This window comes from Sceloporus occidentalis, unplaced genomic scaffold (assembly GCF_023333645.1).
Source record: "Sceloporus occidentalis isolate IW3139 unplaced genomic scaffold, rSceOcc1.0.p SCAF_6, whole genome shotgun sequence".
Classification (NCBI taxonomy): Eukaryota; Metazoa; Chordata; class Lepidosauria; order Squamata; family Phrynosomatidae; genus Sceloporus; species Sceloporus occidentalis.
Window position 1 is genome coordinate 133,689,590 of NW_028316986.1, and position 20,510 is coordinate 133,710,099.

A 20,510-nucleotide genomic window follows, 5' to 3' on the forward strand; every position below is an offset into this window, starting at 1 on the left:
TTCAGTGTTGAATTGATTTGTAAAATAGTCGAGTCATTGACAGAACTGGATCAATTGTATTTGGCAGAAACAATAATAGGAAAGGAACCAAGTATTTTATTTGTTGCCTTGCAGAGTAAACTGTCAGAACTTCCATGGTTGTCCTTGCCTTCGCAGTGCAGAGCTTCTGAATACAGTCATTGTACTCTGGAAAGCAAGAGGGGAAGATGTACACTAAATAAATGTTGGATACAGGAATTATACTTCTAGTCATTTTCCGCAGCTGTTTTATTCCAGTTAATTTAATTGGAAGGTCCTACAAAAGAGAAGGGAAACAGAATAAAGATTGTAAACATGATGTACAATGATTCATCCAGAACCATATCCCCCCTCCAGCCCACACATATTCCTTGAAATGAATTTTTTAAGCACTCATAGGACAGCATCCACCCTTTTAAAATGCTCTTCAGATCTCAAGAGAAACATTCTGCTTGGGTAGTGAGGCTGATAAATGGATTGCTTGTTCATGTTTGTCTTACCTACTGATTCATCTTTAGTGGGAATTTTTACACTTTAGACCTCTGAGAGAGAAATTCAGCAGATCTGCCTCCCCCGCCCCATTCAGCTCCACACTTCTGTGTGTGCTGTGGTAGAAAATCTGAAAGCCCTCACATTTCAGTAGCCAGGTGAAGTAGGTGGAGTGTTGTTGCAATTTGGAAGCCAGATCTTTCTACTTTGTTTTTGTCATGGAAGTATTAAAGGAACAAACATTTTGTGTTGCTTGAAACCAGAGGCAGAAAAATTGTGCTCCTCTGCTCCTCTATTGAAATCATGGGACAGAATAACTGAACAAGCAAGAATGTCCATCATTACGATGGACAGGATATGTGTATAGTGTAGTTTTGTGCAGGATGCAAAGATATGTTGCAACTCGACCCCAGTTTAAAAACTGAAAGTGCACATTATTTCTTTAAAGCAGGGATGGGAAGACATGACACTCCAGATGTTGTGAGACTACAGTGCCCATCATCCCCCAGTCCTGGTCTTGTTGGGTAGTGGCAGTCAATGCCATTTGGAGGATCCATGTTCTCCACTCCTTCTCTTAATTCTCTGATATGGCATGGCACAGGATGTCATGAAATTGGTGGCTTCCATATAAGTGGAGTGGCAAATCTGTTCTGAGTTTTAATCCAGACTTTAAAGGATGCTGAACCTATTTTGGAGAAAGAACTCTCAGCACCTTAGAGAGCTCTTTTGTGATCTGACCTAAAACCCAGAGCGGATTCACTGCCTTACTGACATGGAAGCAGCCACCCCCTTTGCTGCCATCTTTTCCCATCTGTTTCCCTAGTGTGAGCCCTATCAATATGCTGAGCGAGAAAGCTTCTCAAGTGATATACTATATGTTGGGTAGTGTGTGAGTGGGTATGGGAAAGACAGAGATGTGGATGCTTATTGCTTGCCTTGCAACTCTGTCACATTCTGTTGTGATAGATGACGCTGAGATACAGTCAATGGACAATCCAGTTGATTTATTTATCTGAGGCTGTCTCTTGCATTTTATATTGTGTGTGTTTTTCCCCCCTGTAGCAGCAGACTGCAATGGCTCACATACATAGAAACAAGTGGAGAGGCTCACTAGGAAGCATGATTCAGTTGTGACTGTCGAATTGTGTGTGAAAGCTTCCTCCTGCCCTGGTGATTCTGGCTATTGAGACACAAGCCTGCTCACGTCTGCTTTGTAAAACTAATGCAGTTTGACACCACTTTTAAGTGCTGTAGCTTCATCCCATAGAATCCTGGGATCTGAAGTTCTACAAGATCTTTAGCCTCTGCTATAGAGTTCTGGTGCCTCACAAAACTACTGATCCCAGGATTCCGCAGGAAGATGAAGCCTTAGCAGTTAACATGGTATCAAACTGCATTATTTCTACAGTGTAAATGCTCTCCTGGTATCTTCTCCTTCGTCATGATAGACTGTGATGGGATTTTGGAAACTGTTCTTTATATGTAGGGATAGGGCTGCCACTGTTACCTCTTACTAGAATTATGTGCCCTTTACAAATGTACTACACTTGTCCCTCCATGTTTGCGGCTTTGACTTTTGCGGATTTGATTATTCACAGATTTTATTAATATGTTCTCCAGGAATATCTAGGCCCTCCAATGCAACTCTATTTTAACCAAAAGTCAGACTGAAGGATCTAGAGATTCCTAGAGAGAACACTCCAGTAGGCATTTGTAGCTCCTCCAGCACATTTCTGTGGTCAATGTCTGGCAGATGTTAACCATAGAGTTGCACTGGAGGACCCAGAGATTCCCAGAAAGGTGTTCTCTTAGGTAAAAATATAGTGTTTTTGTTATTTGTGGTTTTTTGATATTCACAGGATCCTGTGCCCCTAACCCCAGCATATGTGGAGGGATGAGTGTATAGAGGTAGAAATTCAGCAGCAGTTAAAACTTTTCACTTTGCTGCACTATATGATTGAGGAAAATAGTAACTGTATTAAATACTACTACTTTTGCTACTACTGCTGCTGTGCTACGACATTTCAAAAGAAGTAGAAAGAAAGGAGGCAACCTATTATTAGGGATATTCCAAACAGAAGTTTAATTACCATCTGGTAACTTTCCCCTCTAAAATATATTTGCCTGGATCAGTGCTGCTCAAGGTGGTGGTCCCTGAACTTATGCCAGTCCCTGAGCCATTGGCTACTAGCTCATGGAGAGTTTCCAGGAAAGGAAGAAAGCTGTATCCAATGGGCACACATATGTGGTACCAGTACCTGGCACATTGGGTGGGGTGGGGGATATCGGTTTCTTGGATCAGATAATCTGAGAAGCACTGAGCTAGGTTGAACCTTAAGCAGGCTATCCCTTCATCCCAACCATCTTTGAATGTTACTAATGTGGGCTGTCATTTCTTGCCACCTTACAGATATTCTCAGTGGTTCAGTGCAAACTATATCACTTGACCTCAGATCCCTTCCCTTCCTGTGGAGGGTTAGTGCACACTTCAGTAACAGAGAAAACATGTGCCAGAAATATCTTTTGGGGAGGGGACATGCTAGTTCCTGACATTTGCCAAATAAGACCTTTTCATGTTGGTAGGAATTGATTCTGGTGTTCGTGTTGAAGTTAGGCTGCCATTTGAGATGGTCCAATGTATTTAAATAGAAAGAGTAGATACTTGTGGTTTCTGTTACTGTATTTAGTTTGTCCATATCACAGTGAAGATTCATAATCCAGTGCATACTTTTCATGTTACTACTTAGATCAGCTGTTGTTAAACACATTTGGCATGGCAGAGCAATCTGTGGTCTAGTTGATTCCCTTGAAGACTGGGTATTTTCTCCTTCACTTTAAGACATGTACTAAGACCTACTAAGGGGCTTGACATACCATCCCTTTCCTAGCTGAATCTGGGCCGTGGCAGCTGCACACCGCAGCCCCGATTTTGCCTTTCCAGGGCACCATAGCCGTGTTACTGTGGCTTGGCGGTGCTCTTTCAGCGCTGCATCATATGGACGTAGTGCCAGAGGAGCGCCATAATGTCATGCGCCATATGGAGCAGCGTGTAACATTGTGGTGCCCTGGGAGCGGAGTCAGGGCCTGCGTCATCTGGACACGATGCCCCGACTCAGCCCCCAGGCTGGCCTTACTGGCCGGTTTGAAGAGGGCCTAACTCACAAACTGCATTCAGACATATGCATAGGAACAGAGGCAAACCTTGGGCCCATACACTTTTTCCTCCCTTTCCTCCCTCCTAAGTGCATGAGATGATTAGAGCCTTACTGGCTGGCTAGAGGCAAAATATAGTTACATGTTACTTCCTAACATGACAACCTTGGTTTGCATCCAAGTATAACAAGCACAGTTTATTCTGGTGTGGGGTGTGGGTAAAATGTAATCCAGGTGTTTCATGCAGCCCTCAACTCCCCTGTACTTCCCAAACAGTTCTCCTTTTTAGCCAAAGAAAAAAAAGAAAATTGCCTTCCCTCGAAATCTCTTGAGAGAGTCAATTTATCTTTTAAATAGGTTGCAGGTCTTCCCTGCACAATTTAACATTAAAAAATAGCCACTTTTCAGAACCAAAAGTGACTTCTAGCCACTTTTTGGCTTTTTGTGTGTGGCAGAAATCTGCCCCAGATCTTTTATAGTTGCATGCCCCAGTTTATAGATATTATAGTTACTGGGTTCCAGCAAAATTGAAAACTGGTTTATGGCACATTGTGATGGGAGGGGTCTAATTTTCTCTGCTAATGGATAAAAAAGGCAGAAGGAAAGCAACATCTGAATCTGTGATTTCAAGACATGAACCAAAACCTGACTGTTTTTATATCCTTCGGTGAATCAGAATTTATTCAGGCTTCAGATGATAATCTCTCATATAGTTACTTATAGAATGTTGGTGGTCATTGCGGGACAAGCATTTCCTACCCACTTTCCATGTGCCAAGGGCTGGCATCATATTTGTGCTTATTGTCCGCAATTGTTTTTTCTTTCTTTCCTGGAAATTTGCCAGGGATTGACAGACAGTGGTTTGGGGAATGGCACTTGTCCATAGACTACCACTTTGAGTATTTTTGCTCTGTCTAGTAAAAAATATGAGGTTTGGGTAACAAGCACCAGATTTCATGCTGAAATATTTCTAGTCTGCTTATGACATGGTGGCTTTTTTCAGAAGTCCATCTAACCCTTGCAGTAGGTTGAATATTTAGAATCATCAATAGGAGCACAGGCTCTGCAATACTGCAGATTAGATTAGCCAAAGGGGCTAGAGACCAAATTAATGAATCTAACTGCTGATGAAATTAAAGGCTTTCCATTTTCTGTTATTTATTTATCTTGAAAACTGTAGAAACCAGGGACTGCTAAGAAGTAGAGCTTGGTATATACAGCATACACATATACCTAACTCTGTTTCTTAGCTGTTCCTGGTTCCTATGGGTTTCAAGATAAATAGATTTTAAAAAATGACAAGTCTTTAATTTCATCAGCAAACAAATTCCATGAAACTCACTGGGTGGCCATGGGCAAGTCACACTCTCTCAGCCTCAGAGGATGACAATGGCAAAACCCCTCCGAAGAAACTTGCCAAGAAAACTCCAGGATAGATTCACCTTAGGGTTGCTATCTGTCAGAAACAACTTGAAGGTACGTAACAACAACATATATTCCTACAAGTTGCCTGTTGATTTCCTATGAATTTCATAGGGTTTTTTTAGGCAAGGAATACTCAGAGGTGGTTTTGCTCTGAACTATAGCCCACAGCTCCTTGTGTTCTTTGGCAGTCTCTCATCCAAGTACTAACCAGGGCTGACCCTGCGTAGTTTCCAAGATCATACAGGACCTAGTGCCTTTAGAATATTTAAGCCCTTAAGAGTTAATGGTAGTGGTGTGTGCCTTCAGGTGTCATAGTTCAGTGCTCAGACCACTACACCACATTGGCTCTCAAGTGTGTCACTTGCTGCATGTTTAAACCTACCCTGAGGGAGAAGGTTAGGAAAGGTAAAGAGAGAAGGGTAAGAAGGAAAATGAAAGAGAAAGAAAATGAGTGAAAGAATGAGAAAGGGAAGTTACATGGACGAATTTAAGAAGAGGAGGAGGACAAGAATGAAAAGTGAAGACGATCAAGAAGAAAAGAACTCAATGCTGAAAAGATAATAATAATAATAATAATAATAATAATAATAATAATAATCCTACCCTGAGGGGACTCACTTGAGAGAGGCATTATAATGCTAACCAGATCTTCCAGTTACAGTGCCACAAGTTCATTAATAACAATATAAGAAACAGCGAAAGGTGCAATGGGCATTTTTCTGCCAGCCAAAAACCCCCAAAAACAAACAAACAAAAAAACCAATATGTCTGAACAAATCCTGCTGAGAAAAAACCCCATCATAGGGGTTCACCTTAGAGTCACCATAAATAAAAAAATGACTTGAAGGTACACAACAACAACAACAACGTTATCTCAGAATACTCCCTAGGCTTCTGGATAACTACCACTAGGATTTTGGATGGTTGCAAACAAGGGAGAACAGTATAACCATAAGTGACAAGGTGTGTATTAATTTGGCACCCTATTTAATTAAATAGGTTGGCATTATGTGGGAACAGGTCAATGAACACAGCTTTGAAGAGCTCACAGTTTGAAATGACATGTAGTAACACTGTGCAGCACTTCTGTTGTGAAATACAGAATACAGGGGCCATTATCTGGTGTACTGCAGTGAGCTGGCGATTGCTAGTGTTTGCTTTAAAGAGGGAGTTCCTACTGTTTTCTTTTCTACCAGGAGGCACCATTCTCTCCACAACACAAGTATTTTATTTCCTACACGATTGAAGAGTTTAAGAAACTTAGTAGCACAGTCTGACTATGCTCCAGAATGATGGGGAAGCTCCTTAGACACAAGCAAGAGTGGAGTATGAATCTATTGGAACAAATGTGCTGCATGGGTTAGTACAATAGTGTCTATGATAAGGTTTGTGTTTTGTTTTGATTCCTACATTGCTTTGGAAAAGAAAAGCTGCAAAATCTGTCTTTTAGGCTGCAATTACAAGCAAGGCATTGTACTTTTTGGGCTTTTTTCTCCAGAGTGTTGAAGCAGTTGTATTTTTATTTCATTTTTATACATGCACACCCCCACACACATAAACTGACACCTGCAAAATATTATATTAGACACACAGAGAGACAAGCACCCGGGTTTCTTTATTTGAACAGGAATGTTACATTTTGCATTGACATGTGTCAGATTGCCCTGTAAAAGTGTCTTCTTGCTAAACTTGCATCTCTGCTCTTGATTGTTTTTGACTGTGCTGTGCTCTGTCAAACTTACATGTTTACCTCTTAGTTTTATGTGTTTACATCTGACTTTACTCCATTTTACTGCTTGCCATCGTATGAGAGTTTGCTAAACATTAATCCAGAAGTTAGCCTTCACATTCCAGTACTCTTTTAGAGTGAGGGTATTCTAGAACATGAGTTTCAGTCTTTTTGTCTACTGATATTACTTTATGATAATGATTTAACTGAAAATATGATAGAATGGCTTAACAGCTTACAGTGTAGAGTACATTAAGGAAGTTCACAGAAGGAAAATTCTAACTTCCGGACAGTAAGGGCTGTTTGACAGTGGAACACACTCCCTCGGAGAGTAGTGAAGTCTCCCTCCTTGGATGTCTTTAAACAGAGGCTGGGTGGCTATCTGTCGGGGATGCTTTGACTGAGAGTTCCTGCATGGCAGAATAGGGTTGGACTGGATGGCCCTTGTGGTCTCTTCCAACTTTATTATTCTTTCTCACTATTTTGGAGGGCCATTTCCTTCCTGAACAATGTGGGATGGTGCTTTGAATGCTGTGGGGCAATGGAGGAGAGGGCTGGAAGCTTACGTTCTGTTGTTGTTATGTGCCTTCAAGTTATTTCTGCCTTATGATGACCTTAAAGTGAATCTATCACAGGATTTTCTTGGCAGGTTTGCCATTGCTGTCCTCTGAGGCTGAGAGAGTGTGACTTGCCCAAGGTCATCGAATGTTTGTTTTTGTCCTCCCATGGCTGAGCAGGGATTGGAACCCTGGTTTCCAGAGCCATAGTCCAATGCTCAAACCGCTACACTACACTGGCTCTACATTATCCTATGATAGAAAACTGCTTTTGGGAAATTCTTTCCTCTCCAATCAGTCTTATTTTGCATAACCCACCATTGTACAGGAGGACTTCCCAACTACACAGATGGATTGAAAGCTGGGGGAGAGGCTGCAAGGAGAAAGATGTGACAGGCAACACTCCTTATGTGAACCTCTGCAAGTTATTTTAGGGCCTAAGTCTAGATTTTGTTAAGGTATCCCTCTTTTTAAAAAGCAATGTCTTTACCTCTTTATATTTAGGACAATGCTCTTATATATAGCACATTTTTAATAGGCATATTTTAAAACTGTAGTTAGGCTCAATCTGGAAGTAGCATAGGGATTTTAAAATAATTTCTAATGTTCACATTGGGACATCTTCTCTGCCCTTCATCTGGGAAGTAAAATTTGAGTGTGTTGGGGAGTGGTGTGGGTGGGGAATCACAATAATTTTTTTCAATTAAAAAAAATTGGGGTAGAGTGGCATGTGGATTAGAAATGGTGGTGGTGCAGCTTTTCCTTTTCCTGTCATTACCAGTAGTGGCACCAATAGAGTTCCTAGGTTTGCAGCCTAGCTGCCAGTTTGTGTAACCTGCAATGCCTCAAGGGAATCCTTGTTCTAGGGCTTGGGGAAAAATATGTAGCCCTTCAGATGTCTTTGAAGTGCAACTCCAATAATCCCTCAGCATTGCGTAGTGGTTTGATTGTTATACAGTATTATGATTCTGGAGACCAGGTCTTGATTCCCAGCTCAGCCAGGTGAAGGCAATGGCAAACCTTCTCTTGCCAAGAAAATCCCGTGATAGGGTCGCCATAAGTTGGAAACGGCTTAAAGGCACATCACAGTAACAAACAACAAATTGTGTACACTGGCGAGGAGTGATGGATATTGTGAGCCAAAAACATTTGGAGAGTCACGGTTCCCCACTCTTGTCCTTTGGTATAGCGTGTGTGTATTGGATGGAGGAGGGAATGGCAGGCCTTTTCTTTTGTGCCAGAAATGGGTGCAGTTTCAGTCATCCCCAGGAGTAACACTGACAGGCATTACTGCCATACAATAAGTATTATTGTTTATAAATGATGAAGCAGATTGTACATAGTAGACAAACATTTCAGCTGTTTTTGTGTTGAGGTCCAACCTCACACTCAGCAGTAGAACTGGGCCACTGAACTAATTCTATCCAGGCTGTCCTTGGCTTGTAAAATTAATTCCCCATAGCTGGCTATATGAGGCCCCTAGAGTTCAATCCCTCTAGGGTGACGCTAATAGAAAGTGGACTTCCAAGGTTTATAAAGTACAGAAACAAACAAAAACAAAGTGGGAAAGGTGAACCATCTCTTCCCATTAACTATGAATTGTGCCAACAGTTTAATAACAAAATGCAATTTACTCTTCCAGTCCTTTCCCAGCTTTCATATCTTTTCCCAGGCTTAAACATATGAACTAATGCAAGAAAAAAAAAAAAAAGGATCTTAACAATGTTAACAAATCAACTCTTTCATAGATTCATAAAATCACGTAGTTGGGGAGGATCTCGAGGGCCATCCAGTCCTAACCCCTGCCATGCAGAAATACACAAAGTACCCCTGACAGATGGCCATGCCCTCTGTTTAAAAATCTTCAAAGAAAGAGACTCTACCACTCTCCAAGGCAGCATGTTCTACGGTCGAACAGCAATTTAGAGCAGGTTTCTTGCTGTTGTTCCTGTTTTATCTTAGTCTCTGGCTTCAGGAACTTTAACAGAAGTTAGGTGGATAGAGAAAATAATAATAATAATAATAATAATAATAATAATAATAATAATATGTTTTATTTATAGACCGCTATTCCGCAATGATCATAGCGGTGTACAGTAAAAATCTTAATGCAATACAAAATACAAGGTGACAAAGGAGGGAGAAGTCTCGTCCTTCAGGCAGTCCCTGATGTTGCTGGGTCTGCCTGATCTCTCCCTCTGAGGCCGAGATGACAGTTGAGGAGGGAGGGGCCTCTTCCTTCAGGCAGTCCCTGATGTTGCTGGTCTGCCTGATGGCTCCCTCTGAGGCCGAGATGACAGTTGAGGAGGGAGGGGCCTCTTCCTTCAGACAGTCCCTGATGTTGCTGGTCTGCCTGATGGCTCCCTCTGAGGCCGAGATGACAGTTGAGGAGGGAGGGGCCTCTTCCTTCAGGCAGTCCAAGATGTTGCTGGTCTGCCTGATGGCTCCTTCTGAGGCCAAGATGACAGTTGAGGAGGGAGGGGCCTCTTCCTTCAGGCAGTCCCTGATGTTGCTGGGTCTGCCTGATGACTCCCTCTGAGGCCGAGATGACAATATTTCATCATAATTGAATAGGACTCAGAAACAAAATGGTGCCAGAGGGGCATGAAATATATAATTCCAACATTATATCATCTGTACTGAATAGGCTTCAGAAACAAAATTGTAGACAGTGTGCTTATTTTTAACTTTAAGGTCCTAAGGAGCCTCAAGTCAAGTTACTGTAATGACCACATTTCCCTGGATATATACCTACACACTTTAGTTCATCACTAGAGGCCTGCTTTTATTGTGACATTTGGTATACAGGCATGTGAAATTAGACTTTCCTGGTTACTAAATCTCACCTATGCAGACAATTATTCTCTCCAAGGAGGCCTACCTTGTCAGTCTTTGAACACCTTCCAGCATTTGGCTAGATGTTCTTTAGCAGAGTGGTTGTAGTGTGGTTGAAGCCGGCACAGTTATATTTGACAATTTTCCTGCAGTGGTGTTTACTTGGAATGTGAAGGACTAGATATTACTGGCTTTCTTAATTTTGTATTTTTATTGACTTTTACTATTTGTGGTGTTAACTGCCTGATACAAAATCACAAGTAGGCTGACATCCTGTATAACTCAGCATAGAATACTAGTTCCATATGTAGATCTATATTAGGCTGAACCATATACCTCCCCTGATTTTACAGTACAGCCTTTAAATCCTCATGGCGTGGCCACTCCATGCATCATGAAGAGCAGGCAGTATCAGAGAAAAATCTGCCTATGCCCCTGTAGCCAGACACAAAGTAATTACATCAGCAATGAGATCCTCTGAGGTTCTCTGAAGGTTTCATCACTGCTGTAATAATTTCATGTCTAGCTACTAAGACATAGCCCAGTGCCACAAGGGATGGAGTAACCGTAGTGGGACTTCAGAGGATGTACAGTAAGTACAGGAGTGCTGTCACTTTGAGTGCAGCTGAGAGATGAAAGGAATACCAACCTATGCAGCACCCAATAAAGGGCATACACTGGCACAACAGGATGCCAGCTGAAATGGGTGTTTGCTTGAAGAGTCATTCTTTTTATACAATATTGCCAAAATTCGACCATATCTCTCTGCCTCCACTGCTAAGATCCTGGTCCATGCCATAGTGGTCTCACAACTCGATTACTGTGACATCCTCCTGGCTGGGCTTCCTCTTTCTCACCTCCATCCTTTAATTTCTGTCCAGCATTCAGCTGCACGCATTATCACTTCCACCCACCGCTCTGACTACATCTCTCCTGTGTTGGCATCCCTTCACTGGCTCCCCCTCCCTTTCCGCATTCAGTATAAGCTCCTGCTGTCGACATTTAAAGCCCTCCATGGACTGGCCCCTCCTTACTTATCAGACCTTCTTTCTCCTCACCTTCCCACCAGGCCCCCCCCGTTCTGGTAGTCAAGGCCTGTTGTCACAGCCCAGGATTTCCTCTGCCCCATCCCAGATTTGCCCCTTTTCACTCGCTGCCCCTCTCTCCTGGAACCTTCTTCCCCTGCAAGCAAGAGCCATCACTTCTTTAACCAGCTTCAAAACGGAGTTGAAGACCATCCTGTTCAGAGAAGCGTTCCCAGGCATTGCATAACTGTCACTTGCTATTTGATGTTCTTTTGTTGTCTGTTTTATTGAATCATTTCCTGTATTGCTATGTATTTTATATGTATTTTCCTACTGGAAAGGCCCCTTCCCCACCACCACTCCCTTCTCCTTTTGTGTCCTGTCTTTTTAGATTGTAAGCCTGAGGGCAGGGAACCGTCCAATTAAAAAGATTGTATGTACAGCGCTGTGTAAATTTACAGCACTTTATAAATCAAGGTTAATAATAATAATAATAATAATAATAATAATAATAATAATAATTCTCCCTACCATATTTAGAATTCAGTTGTAATTAGTAAGATGGCCAAGGCCCAGTTGAGTTGGTATTAAACCAGTTGTTTTTCTGAATTCAACTCCCTCCAAACTTATGCATGTTGGAAATTATTTAAGACTACCTAAATTATCTCTGGCCTACTTTGCTGTGACATTTTCTCTGTCTCTGAACTGGAGGAGTTTGGATCTGGAGTAATCCAGTTCCTTCCATGCCTCTCCCCTTCTCTCCCCACTTTTCTCCTCATCTGTTGACAGATCTTAGAGAGCAGAACGATTGCTCTGTTGGCAGATCTCTCAGATCAACTGGTAGAAGATTCTGCCAACAGAAAGAGACATGTTACTAATCTTAAGTATTTGCAGCTGGCACATCTTTTCATTAGGATTTCACAACCATTAGCATATTTGGTTTTCATTTCCTCTCCTCCGTAACAACTGGTTTTCTGATGATTTCTTGTAACAGATGCTCCACATAAGCTTATAATAATTTATTCCATTTTCTCATTTTCCCCCCTTCAGGTAATGTGAGACTTTTCAAGATAGCACCTCCAAATCTTAGTAAGTGCTATTTTTAGAAATACTAAGGGTCTTTTTTCTTGTTCTCCTTTTCAGATGAACGGGACAAAGTACAAAAGAAAACATTCACAAAATGGATAAACCAGCACCTTATGAAGGTCAGTTCACATGCATAATATTCCTACTTAATGCTATCTTAGGGATTGTAATGCCTGTTGTAGTTGAGGGAGAACATTGTGGGAGAACATCCCAACAGTGGAACATTGTGACATATTAAACTGAAAGTCACATGAGCTCAGTTGAACCATTGTAAAGTTGAAAAAAATCATGCAAGGGGAAGCATAGTCTGTCCATGCTGTTGTTTGAGTTCATTGTCACCCACATATTGAATGAGTATCTTCTTCAGTGAGAAGTCTATTTTAGGTGGGGAGGGTCTGTTTATGATTAAGAAACTTGATTCTGTTGGGTTCTGAGTTGAGCAGAAATCCTAATAAATAAGTATTGCAGGCTCCCCTAGCCCCAGCAGATGTTCATTCTCCTGTTTGAGGATATGACAGCTGCTGAACCATAGGAAACAATAGAGGGGGAGCAGGGACAATAGAAGTGGTCCCTTTCTTCTCCTCCCATGATCCCAATTGTGTGGCGTTGAACATTTTTTGATGTGTACGCTTCCTGATGTATATTTACTTAAATGATACCGAAGTCATGCTTCATCCATGCTAAAATTCATGATACTAGTGAATGAATCTGTTAATTTGTAATAGCCTCATCTTAAGTATATTTACTCAGATTTAAATGCTCCTGATTTCAATATAGCTCATTCCCCTGTAATCCCTTTTAGGATTGCACTCCTAAGGCTGTGAATATTGGATATATTGGGCACCATTTGTAAGATTGTGAATATTAGATAATTGGAGGGATTTATTTGTTTGTAACGGAAGGAAAGAGGAATATTACTCTTTCCATGAACTATGAATTTATTTATGGTGAGGACTGATCCCAAGAAAAGTTGAAACTTATTTTAAAAAGTGATCTGGAAGCCCTGTCTAATTGGATAGTGACTACTGTGTGTTGAGTGAAATGCCCTTTATACATGTTCAAAGACAGAGAAGTTATTGTTGGATTCAAGAGATGAAGCTCTGTTCCTCAAAAGAAAATTCAGGAACTGTATGAGGACTCACAAGATTTCTCTTGGGGGGGAAAAGGGTTGGACAACAAAGAGTGACAGCATGATCACAGGATGAGCCCTCCCTTGTAGCCTGTGCATGGAGCCGATCCTGTCCTTATAGGAAAGAAACCTGTAGAGTCTTCATCTAGTGGGAAGGAATTGTAGGGAGGGAGCAACAAGCAAAATGAAAAGAGCTGGAGCGTATAGTCCCTGGATCTAAAATGCACAATAGATGTTTGTGGCCTTGTGAGAGGAAGGAGAGGCTGGTGTCAATGGTTTAGGTTATACTCCCCCCCCCCCATGAGAATAGGGAGATTTCAGTGACTGAGTACACATATCCCTCCTTGATATTTTTAGTTAAACATTGCATATACAGAAGGAAAGCAAGATAATGTCGCGGCAATGAGACTCAGAGACAGGAATGGGGGTGCAAAACTTAGCTGGCCAGGTCTTGGCCAGCCCTTTTTATTCACATCAGGGTTACATCAGGTTTACATTGTCTCATAGTACATCAGAAGGCAATTTGCGAAATCAGGGACCAATGTGTATTCAGGAGAATTCCAATTAGCAAAGGGAGCAGGATGTATACACTGGCTCAGCCGAATCAACATGGGTTTATCTAATTATGGATAAAGCATTGTCAACCAGAAGGCGAGTCATAATCCCGTGGTTTGCCAGCGGGGTTATCACATCTCAATCTCGGCAAACATTGCTATCCTGGGAGGGGTCGCATCCCCTGGGCTTGCCAGGGAATGCTACAAGATAAATTATTCCATGCAAATGATTTTTTTCACAAAAGTCCCCAAATGCCAAAATATATCAAAAATGAGAAAAATTTATCTTACGATCTTGCCCAGCAGGAAGAAAACTTTTGAAACATGTGAGAACAAAATAAGCGAGAACAAAGTACGTCAGTTACATCCCTAACTGACAGGGTCATAGTTTTGACTTGGAGGAGTGTAGGATTTGATGGAAGTGTCTTAGAGAGTTCCTCTCCAGCAATGCTCTCATTTTGCCTGTTTCCCTATTGTGTGTCAGCCACTCTGCTGATATTTAGATCCTCAGTCAGTGAAAATCCAGCATAGGATTGCATCCAAAATACACTTTGATGTTTATATATATGCCCCCACCCACAATTTTGTGGCATCTGGAGGTGAGATTATATTCCAAACCCTCTAGCAGTGGGTCAATGTGCAGAGAAGAATCATATCAGATAAATGTGCTTAATTAATTGTGCACAGTTATTGGAAATCTTGGTGGTATTCACATTAACTATGTTAAAATAATCTGATTTTTCCTCTATATTAATAACTTAGCAGGCTAATGCCGTTAATATATTAATTCATTCTCTTTGTTGTAGATTATTTGCAATTAACTTTTGATTAGCATGAACTATGATTAATATTTTATTATTTATCCTTGATAGTTATTAACATGTAAGACAATTTTACCAGCTAAAATCAGCTAAAGGTTTAAAATTAATTGATCCATTATTCAGCAAGCTATGTCTTGCTATCTGTACAACATCACTGTATGCAAATTAAGCTTTGAAAATATATTGGTTTCTTTCCTGCTCCCAGTGTGAATTATGCCACAAATCTCAAGAGAGTAGCATATATGGTCTGTCTGTATAAACACAAGACAATGGCATAGTTATTGAATATGCCATATTACTTTACAAACTATTATTTTTCTGTTTTCGAAAACTTGGATTTTCCTTCACTTACAATTTGTCATTGTGATTGTGAGTCACTTTTATATATAAACAAATAACGTGTAGACAAATAACAAAGTGGTGATGACAAGTGGCTACCTTCCCTTGTGATACCCATTCATCGCCCATTGATGTGGTGTGTTTTGAGTCATAAGCCAGCAAGCAGCTTGTAGCATTACAATGATTTTAAATATGTAGCTATAATGGTAGCTAAGCTACAGGGTTGGGTTTGAAAATGTAATAAGTTGTTTTAAAAGTAACTTTCTTCTTCGTGGTCTCTGCGAATCATACAAATGGGTTTTACTGCGCCTGCGCAGTGCTGTTCGGAAACCTCTAGAATCACTGGGCAAAGTACACTTTGCAACATATAGAAACTTTTTGGCGGTAACCCCGCCCCCCTCCTATAAAGCCCCGGTTCCCGCTCTTTTCCCCAGTTCCATTTTTCCGCCGCGTTTGGCTGCTGTTTGGAACCTCGCTGTTGTTTGCTCGTTTTGGATCACTGGTTTTTTCGGACTTCGGACTGTTTTTGGACTTGGCTTTCTCTATTTCCCCGGCTATTTGACCATTGGACTGTTTGACTTCGATTTGGATCTCCCTCATTTCGGCTTTGGCAAGTATGTCTCCGCCGTTCAAAAAGTGTGAGGTCTGTGGGGGTAAAGTCCCGGTCCAAGACCCACACTCCTCCTGCCTCCTGTGTCTGGGAAGAGACCACGATGCGAAGGCTTGCCCGTTGTGTAAATCTATGTCCTCCCAGGCCAGGAAAAATAGGGAGTCGCGACTGACATCCGCGATTGCCCAGGGGAAGGTCCGGGAGGTGGACCCTCGTTCTTCTTCAGCGCCCTCTGCCTCGGTTGCGTTGCCTCCCGTCTCCTCGCGTGACAGCCCGGCCAGCGCTCCGCCTACATTGGCCACTCCAGGCCAGAGCTCTAAGGAGCCCAGTGTGATTTCTGATGTGGCCCGTGGTTCTGCCCAACCCAGTGCCTCCTCCAAGCCCGCCAAGAAACCCCGGGGATCGGGGTCTGCGGTGCCCGTCTCTGCCTCACCAGCCCGTGGAGACCATGCTTCTGGAGCGCCTACTTCGAAGCGAGGACCTTCGGATCGTAAGGCGTCCACGGTGGCTTCAACTTCGTCTTTGAGCCCGAAGAAGTCCAAGGACGCATCCAGGCATTCTAAGGCTCATTCCAAGTCTTCGAAGACGGAGGGCTCTGAGGCCGGTAAATCGGGAGCTGACACCACCAAGAGGGACAAGTCGAAGCCGGGATCTAGGGTCTCGGAGGTCCCTATTCCCTTCTTCCCACCCGACGCCCCGCTGGAGCCGAGGTCTACCAAGAAGAGACCCTCCTCCGCTTCGACCTCGGATGCCGTGACATCCAAAAAGGCCAGGTCGACTCCACCTGCCAAGGCTGTCCCTCAGTGTGACCGGTCCAGGTCCAGGTCTCCATCACCAAGGGCCACATCTGACGGAGGCAGGCGCCGTCATTCTCCTCGAGGTGAGCGTAGGCCTTGCCATTCATCTCGGGACGACCACCCCAGCGGTTCGGCCGCAGAGGGCTTGCCTTCTGCCCCTTGCCCTTCGGAGTCAACGACTTAGGTCTCGCACCCGAGGGAGGTAGATGCTCGAATGCAGCGAAGGAGGTCCCCCACCCCGCTGCCACGTTCACCGGTCCGTGACCTCGACGATGATGCCTACTTCTACGACTCCGAGACCGACCGGTACTATATGGCGGTACCGAGAGACGTAGCCATGCTTAAGTTCCCCTCCACACGGGACCGACACCGAGAGGATAGGCGTCAGGACGCAGATATCTCTTCCAAGGCAACTCAGGCTCCGTCTACCCACCGCCCGGCTGAACGCCCTGTGCCCAGGGTCACGGTTGACCTGCTGGCTTCCGACTCCGAACCGGACCCCCTCCCAGAGTCTGACCGTTCCTCCGACGAAGGGGACCTTCCGCAGGATTCCCCACAGGGGCTTCATCACCCGGAACCGACCTCGCCGACCGACGACGTGAGGTCATTTAGTGAGCACGTCATAAAGATGTCCCGTGCCCTTGATATAGAGGTGGCCTACCCCGACGAGACCGCTAAGGACCCAGTGGAAAGACGTGTTCACGGTCGCGTTCCGACCCCTCCCGCCATACCGCTCCTGCCTTCGTTAGAGACCCTAGTCAAGCGCTCCTGGGATGCCCCATCTTCTCTTCTGGGTCCGCCCCGAAAAATAGAGTCTCTTTACAGGCTGGCTTCTCCGGTCGCCCCATGGTTGGCCTCTCACCCTCGCCAGAACTCTGCAATTGTTGAGGGAGCCCAACAGACTGCCATCCAGCGTCAGGCCTCTTCACCCCTGGATAAAGAGGCCAAGAAAATTGACGCCTTGGCCAAGAAGTCCTACTCGGCGGCCGCCTTGGTGGTCAAGGCCACTAACTATGCTGCCTGTATGGGTGCATATATTCAGACCCTTATGGAGGGCATTTCCCCGGTCATCCCGGATGTCCCGGATGAAGTACAGCGCACTCTGGCTGAGATTAGGGACGAGACCCACTCCATTGGCAGCTGGTTAATTACTGCCTCGAGGAACATCGCGGAGTGCTCTGGCAGGGCAATGGCAGCTTCGATCGCTCTGCGGCGTCACGCATGGCTCCGTGCCTCTGATTTGAACCCCAACGTTCGGGCCACCATCGAGGACATGCCGATTGACGACTCCGGGCTGTTCCATGCGGAGACTGATGACAAGCTGAACAGAAAGTTCAGAATGAAAGCGGCTGCGAGAAAGCATGGCATGTCGGCCCCAGCGCCTTCTACGTTCCGCAGACGCCCGCGCCCGTGGCAACACCATCAAGGTCAGTCCCAGAGGTCCTTCTACCAGGACCGTCAATTCAGCCAACAGGGACAGCGTCAGAGGGATCCTTCCCAGTCTTCTTCTTCATCTGGCCGCCGCAACCAGCCTGCTCGGTACCGTAAGAGCCGCCGGCAGGACTTCGATCAGGCCAAGAAGAGGGCATGAAGGTCCCTAGCGCACTTCGTCCATCCCACTCCGTTCTTTTTAGACATTCTGAGGCCCTATCTCACCATCTGGGCCTCCATCACTTCCGACTCCTGGGTCTTAAACATCGTCCATAGGGGCTATACCCTCGAGTTCGAAGAGCTCCCGCCCACCGGAGCTTTTATTTCCACAGTCCCCTCGGACACCCTTCTCGACGAAGTGCGCTCTCTGCTCCAAAAAGGGGCAATTTCACCGGTCCCACCCGAACTATTGTCTAGATCCTTCTTCTCGAGGTACTTCACGGTACCGAAGTCGGATGGTGGGATTAGACCTATTTTGGACTTAAGACATCTTAATCTTTTTCTTCAATACCGACGTTTTCGAATGGTAACTTTGGCTTTTGTCTTACCATTGCTTCACCAGGGCCTCTGGTTTGCCACAGTCGACCTCAAGGACGCTTATTTCCACATAGGGATTCGAGACTCCCACAGGAGATTCCTCGCCTTCGCCATCGGCTCCGACGCCTATTACTACAATGTCCTGCCGTTTGGTTTGGCCACCGCTCCAAGGGTGTTCACGAAGTGCATGGCACCGGTTGTGGCATTCCTTCACCGCAAGGGCATCAGAGTCTTCCCGTACCTGGACGATTGGCTGCTGGCAGCCCCCTCCAGAGAAGAGCTTCAGGAGGCCGTCCACTTCACTCTGCTCCTCCTCTCAGATCTGGGACTGGTGGTCAACCTGCAGAAATCTTCCCTGACACCATCCAAGCAGGTCCGCTTCATCGGTGCCATTCTAGACTCGGAAGAATGCACCGCATTTCTGCCCCAAGACCGTTTCTTGACCTTGTTGGCTGCAGTGAACGCCGTACGGCTCCACAGAAGAGTGAGGGCGAGGGACGTCCAAGTGGCCTTAGGTCACATGGCATCCACAACTTTCGTGACTCCTTGGGCGAGACTACGACTGCGGCCTCTTCAGGCCTGGTTCCTCTCAGTCTTCAACCCCATGTCGGACTCTCCAAACAGATGGCTTACCGTACCGAGACCCGTCGCCGCCTCCCTCCTGTGGTGGTTAGACTCCCACAACGTCTGCGTCGGCATGCCTTTCGTCGAGCCCCAACCACAGCTGACCCTAACGACGGATGCATCGATGGAGGGCTGGGGCGCTCATCTTCTGGACCTGTCTGTGAGGGAGAGGTGGTCCCGACAAGAGTGTCTTCTCCACATCAACACACTGGAGATGTTGGCGGTGGAGAAGGCACTGAGAGCCTTCGAATCCAGCGTCACGGGCAAGGTGGTCCTTCTCAGAACGGACAACACCACCGTGATGTACTATTTAAACAAACAAGGAGGCACCAAGTCGAGGACGCTCCTGGAGATCACACTGAGAATTTGGGACTGGTGCCTCCAGAGGCACATCCTTCTACAGGCGATTCATCTCCCGGGAGACGACAACACGCTAGCGGACCAGCTCAGCAGGGCCTCCTCAACCTGCCACGAGTGGAGGTTGCACCCGGAGACAGTCAGCGACTTATTCCGTCGGTGGGGAGCTCCTCGGATCGACCTGTTTGTGACGGCCTCCAACAGTCATTGTCCCCAGTTCTGCTCCCGAAGGCACCACGAGAGATCTCTCGGAGACGCCTTCGCCTTCGATTGGTCCGGAGAGACGCTGTACGCCTTTCCCCCGTTTCCCCTCCTCACCAGGGTAATCTCCAAGATGTTGAGAGACCATGTCGATGCGATCCTCATCACACCGTGGTGGCCGAGACAGCCGTGGTTTCCGTCGCTGATCCACCTCTCCAACGACGAGTTCCTCCGGTTGGAGCCGCAGCCAGATCTCCTCACTCTCCAGGAAGGGAGAGTTCGGCATCCAGACATCGACTCGCTACCGATGGTAGCATGGAGGCTCCGCAGCTGATGTCACTCCCACCCTCGGTACAGAGGGTAATTCGCGCCGCACGCAAGCCGGCTACCCAGAAGTCTTACGCCTCCAAGTGGAGGAGATTTCTACATTTTCTTGAAGAGAGAGCCCAACCGCCGGATGGTGTCACTGTACCGGTGGTACTGGAATTCCTAAGGTCTTTAGTGGACGCGGGGCTCTGCCTCTCGTCCATTAAGGTCTATCTCTCATCTATTTGTGCTCACTTCCAATACGATGGTCTGCCCTCCTTTTTCAAGGACCCCCTTGTTAAGAACTTCTTAAAGGGCTGCAACAATCTCCATCCCCAGGTCTCAGCTCCTGCCCCGGCCTGGAGCTTGGATTTAGTACTGTCTGCTCTCCAATCCAAGCCCTTCGAACTTTGGCCACAACAGACTTGAGACTATTGACTTGGAAGACTGTATTCCTGGTGGCCATAACTTCTGCCCGCCGGGCGGG

The 20,510-nt window shown here is 45.1% G+C and overlaps 1 protein-coding gene across 1 annotated transcript in view; it reads left to right on the plus strand.

Moving 5' to 3' along the window:
* LOC149311412 (dystonin-like) overlaps positions 1-20,510 on the plus strand; it is a 401,747-nt gene that overhangs the window by 102,104 nt on the left and 279,133 nt on the right. The window contains 1 exon segment of the mRNA XM_089531013.1: positions 12,375-12,436. Coding sequence (XP_089387139.1) covers positions 12,375-12,436 — 62 coding nt within the window.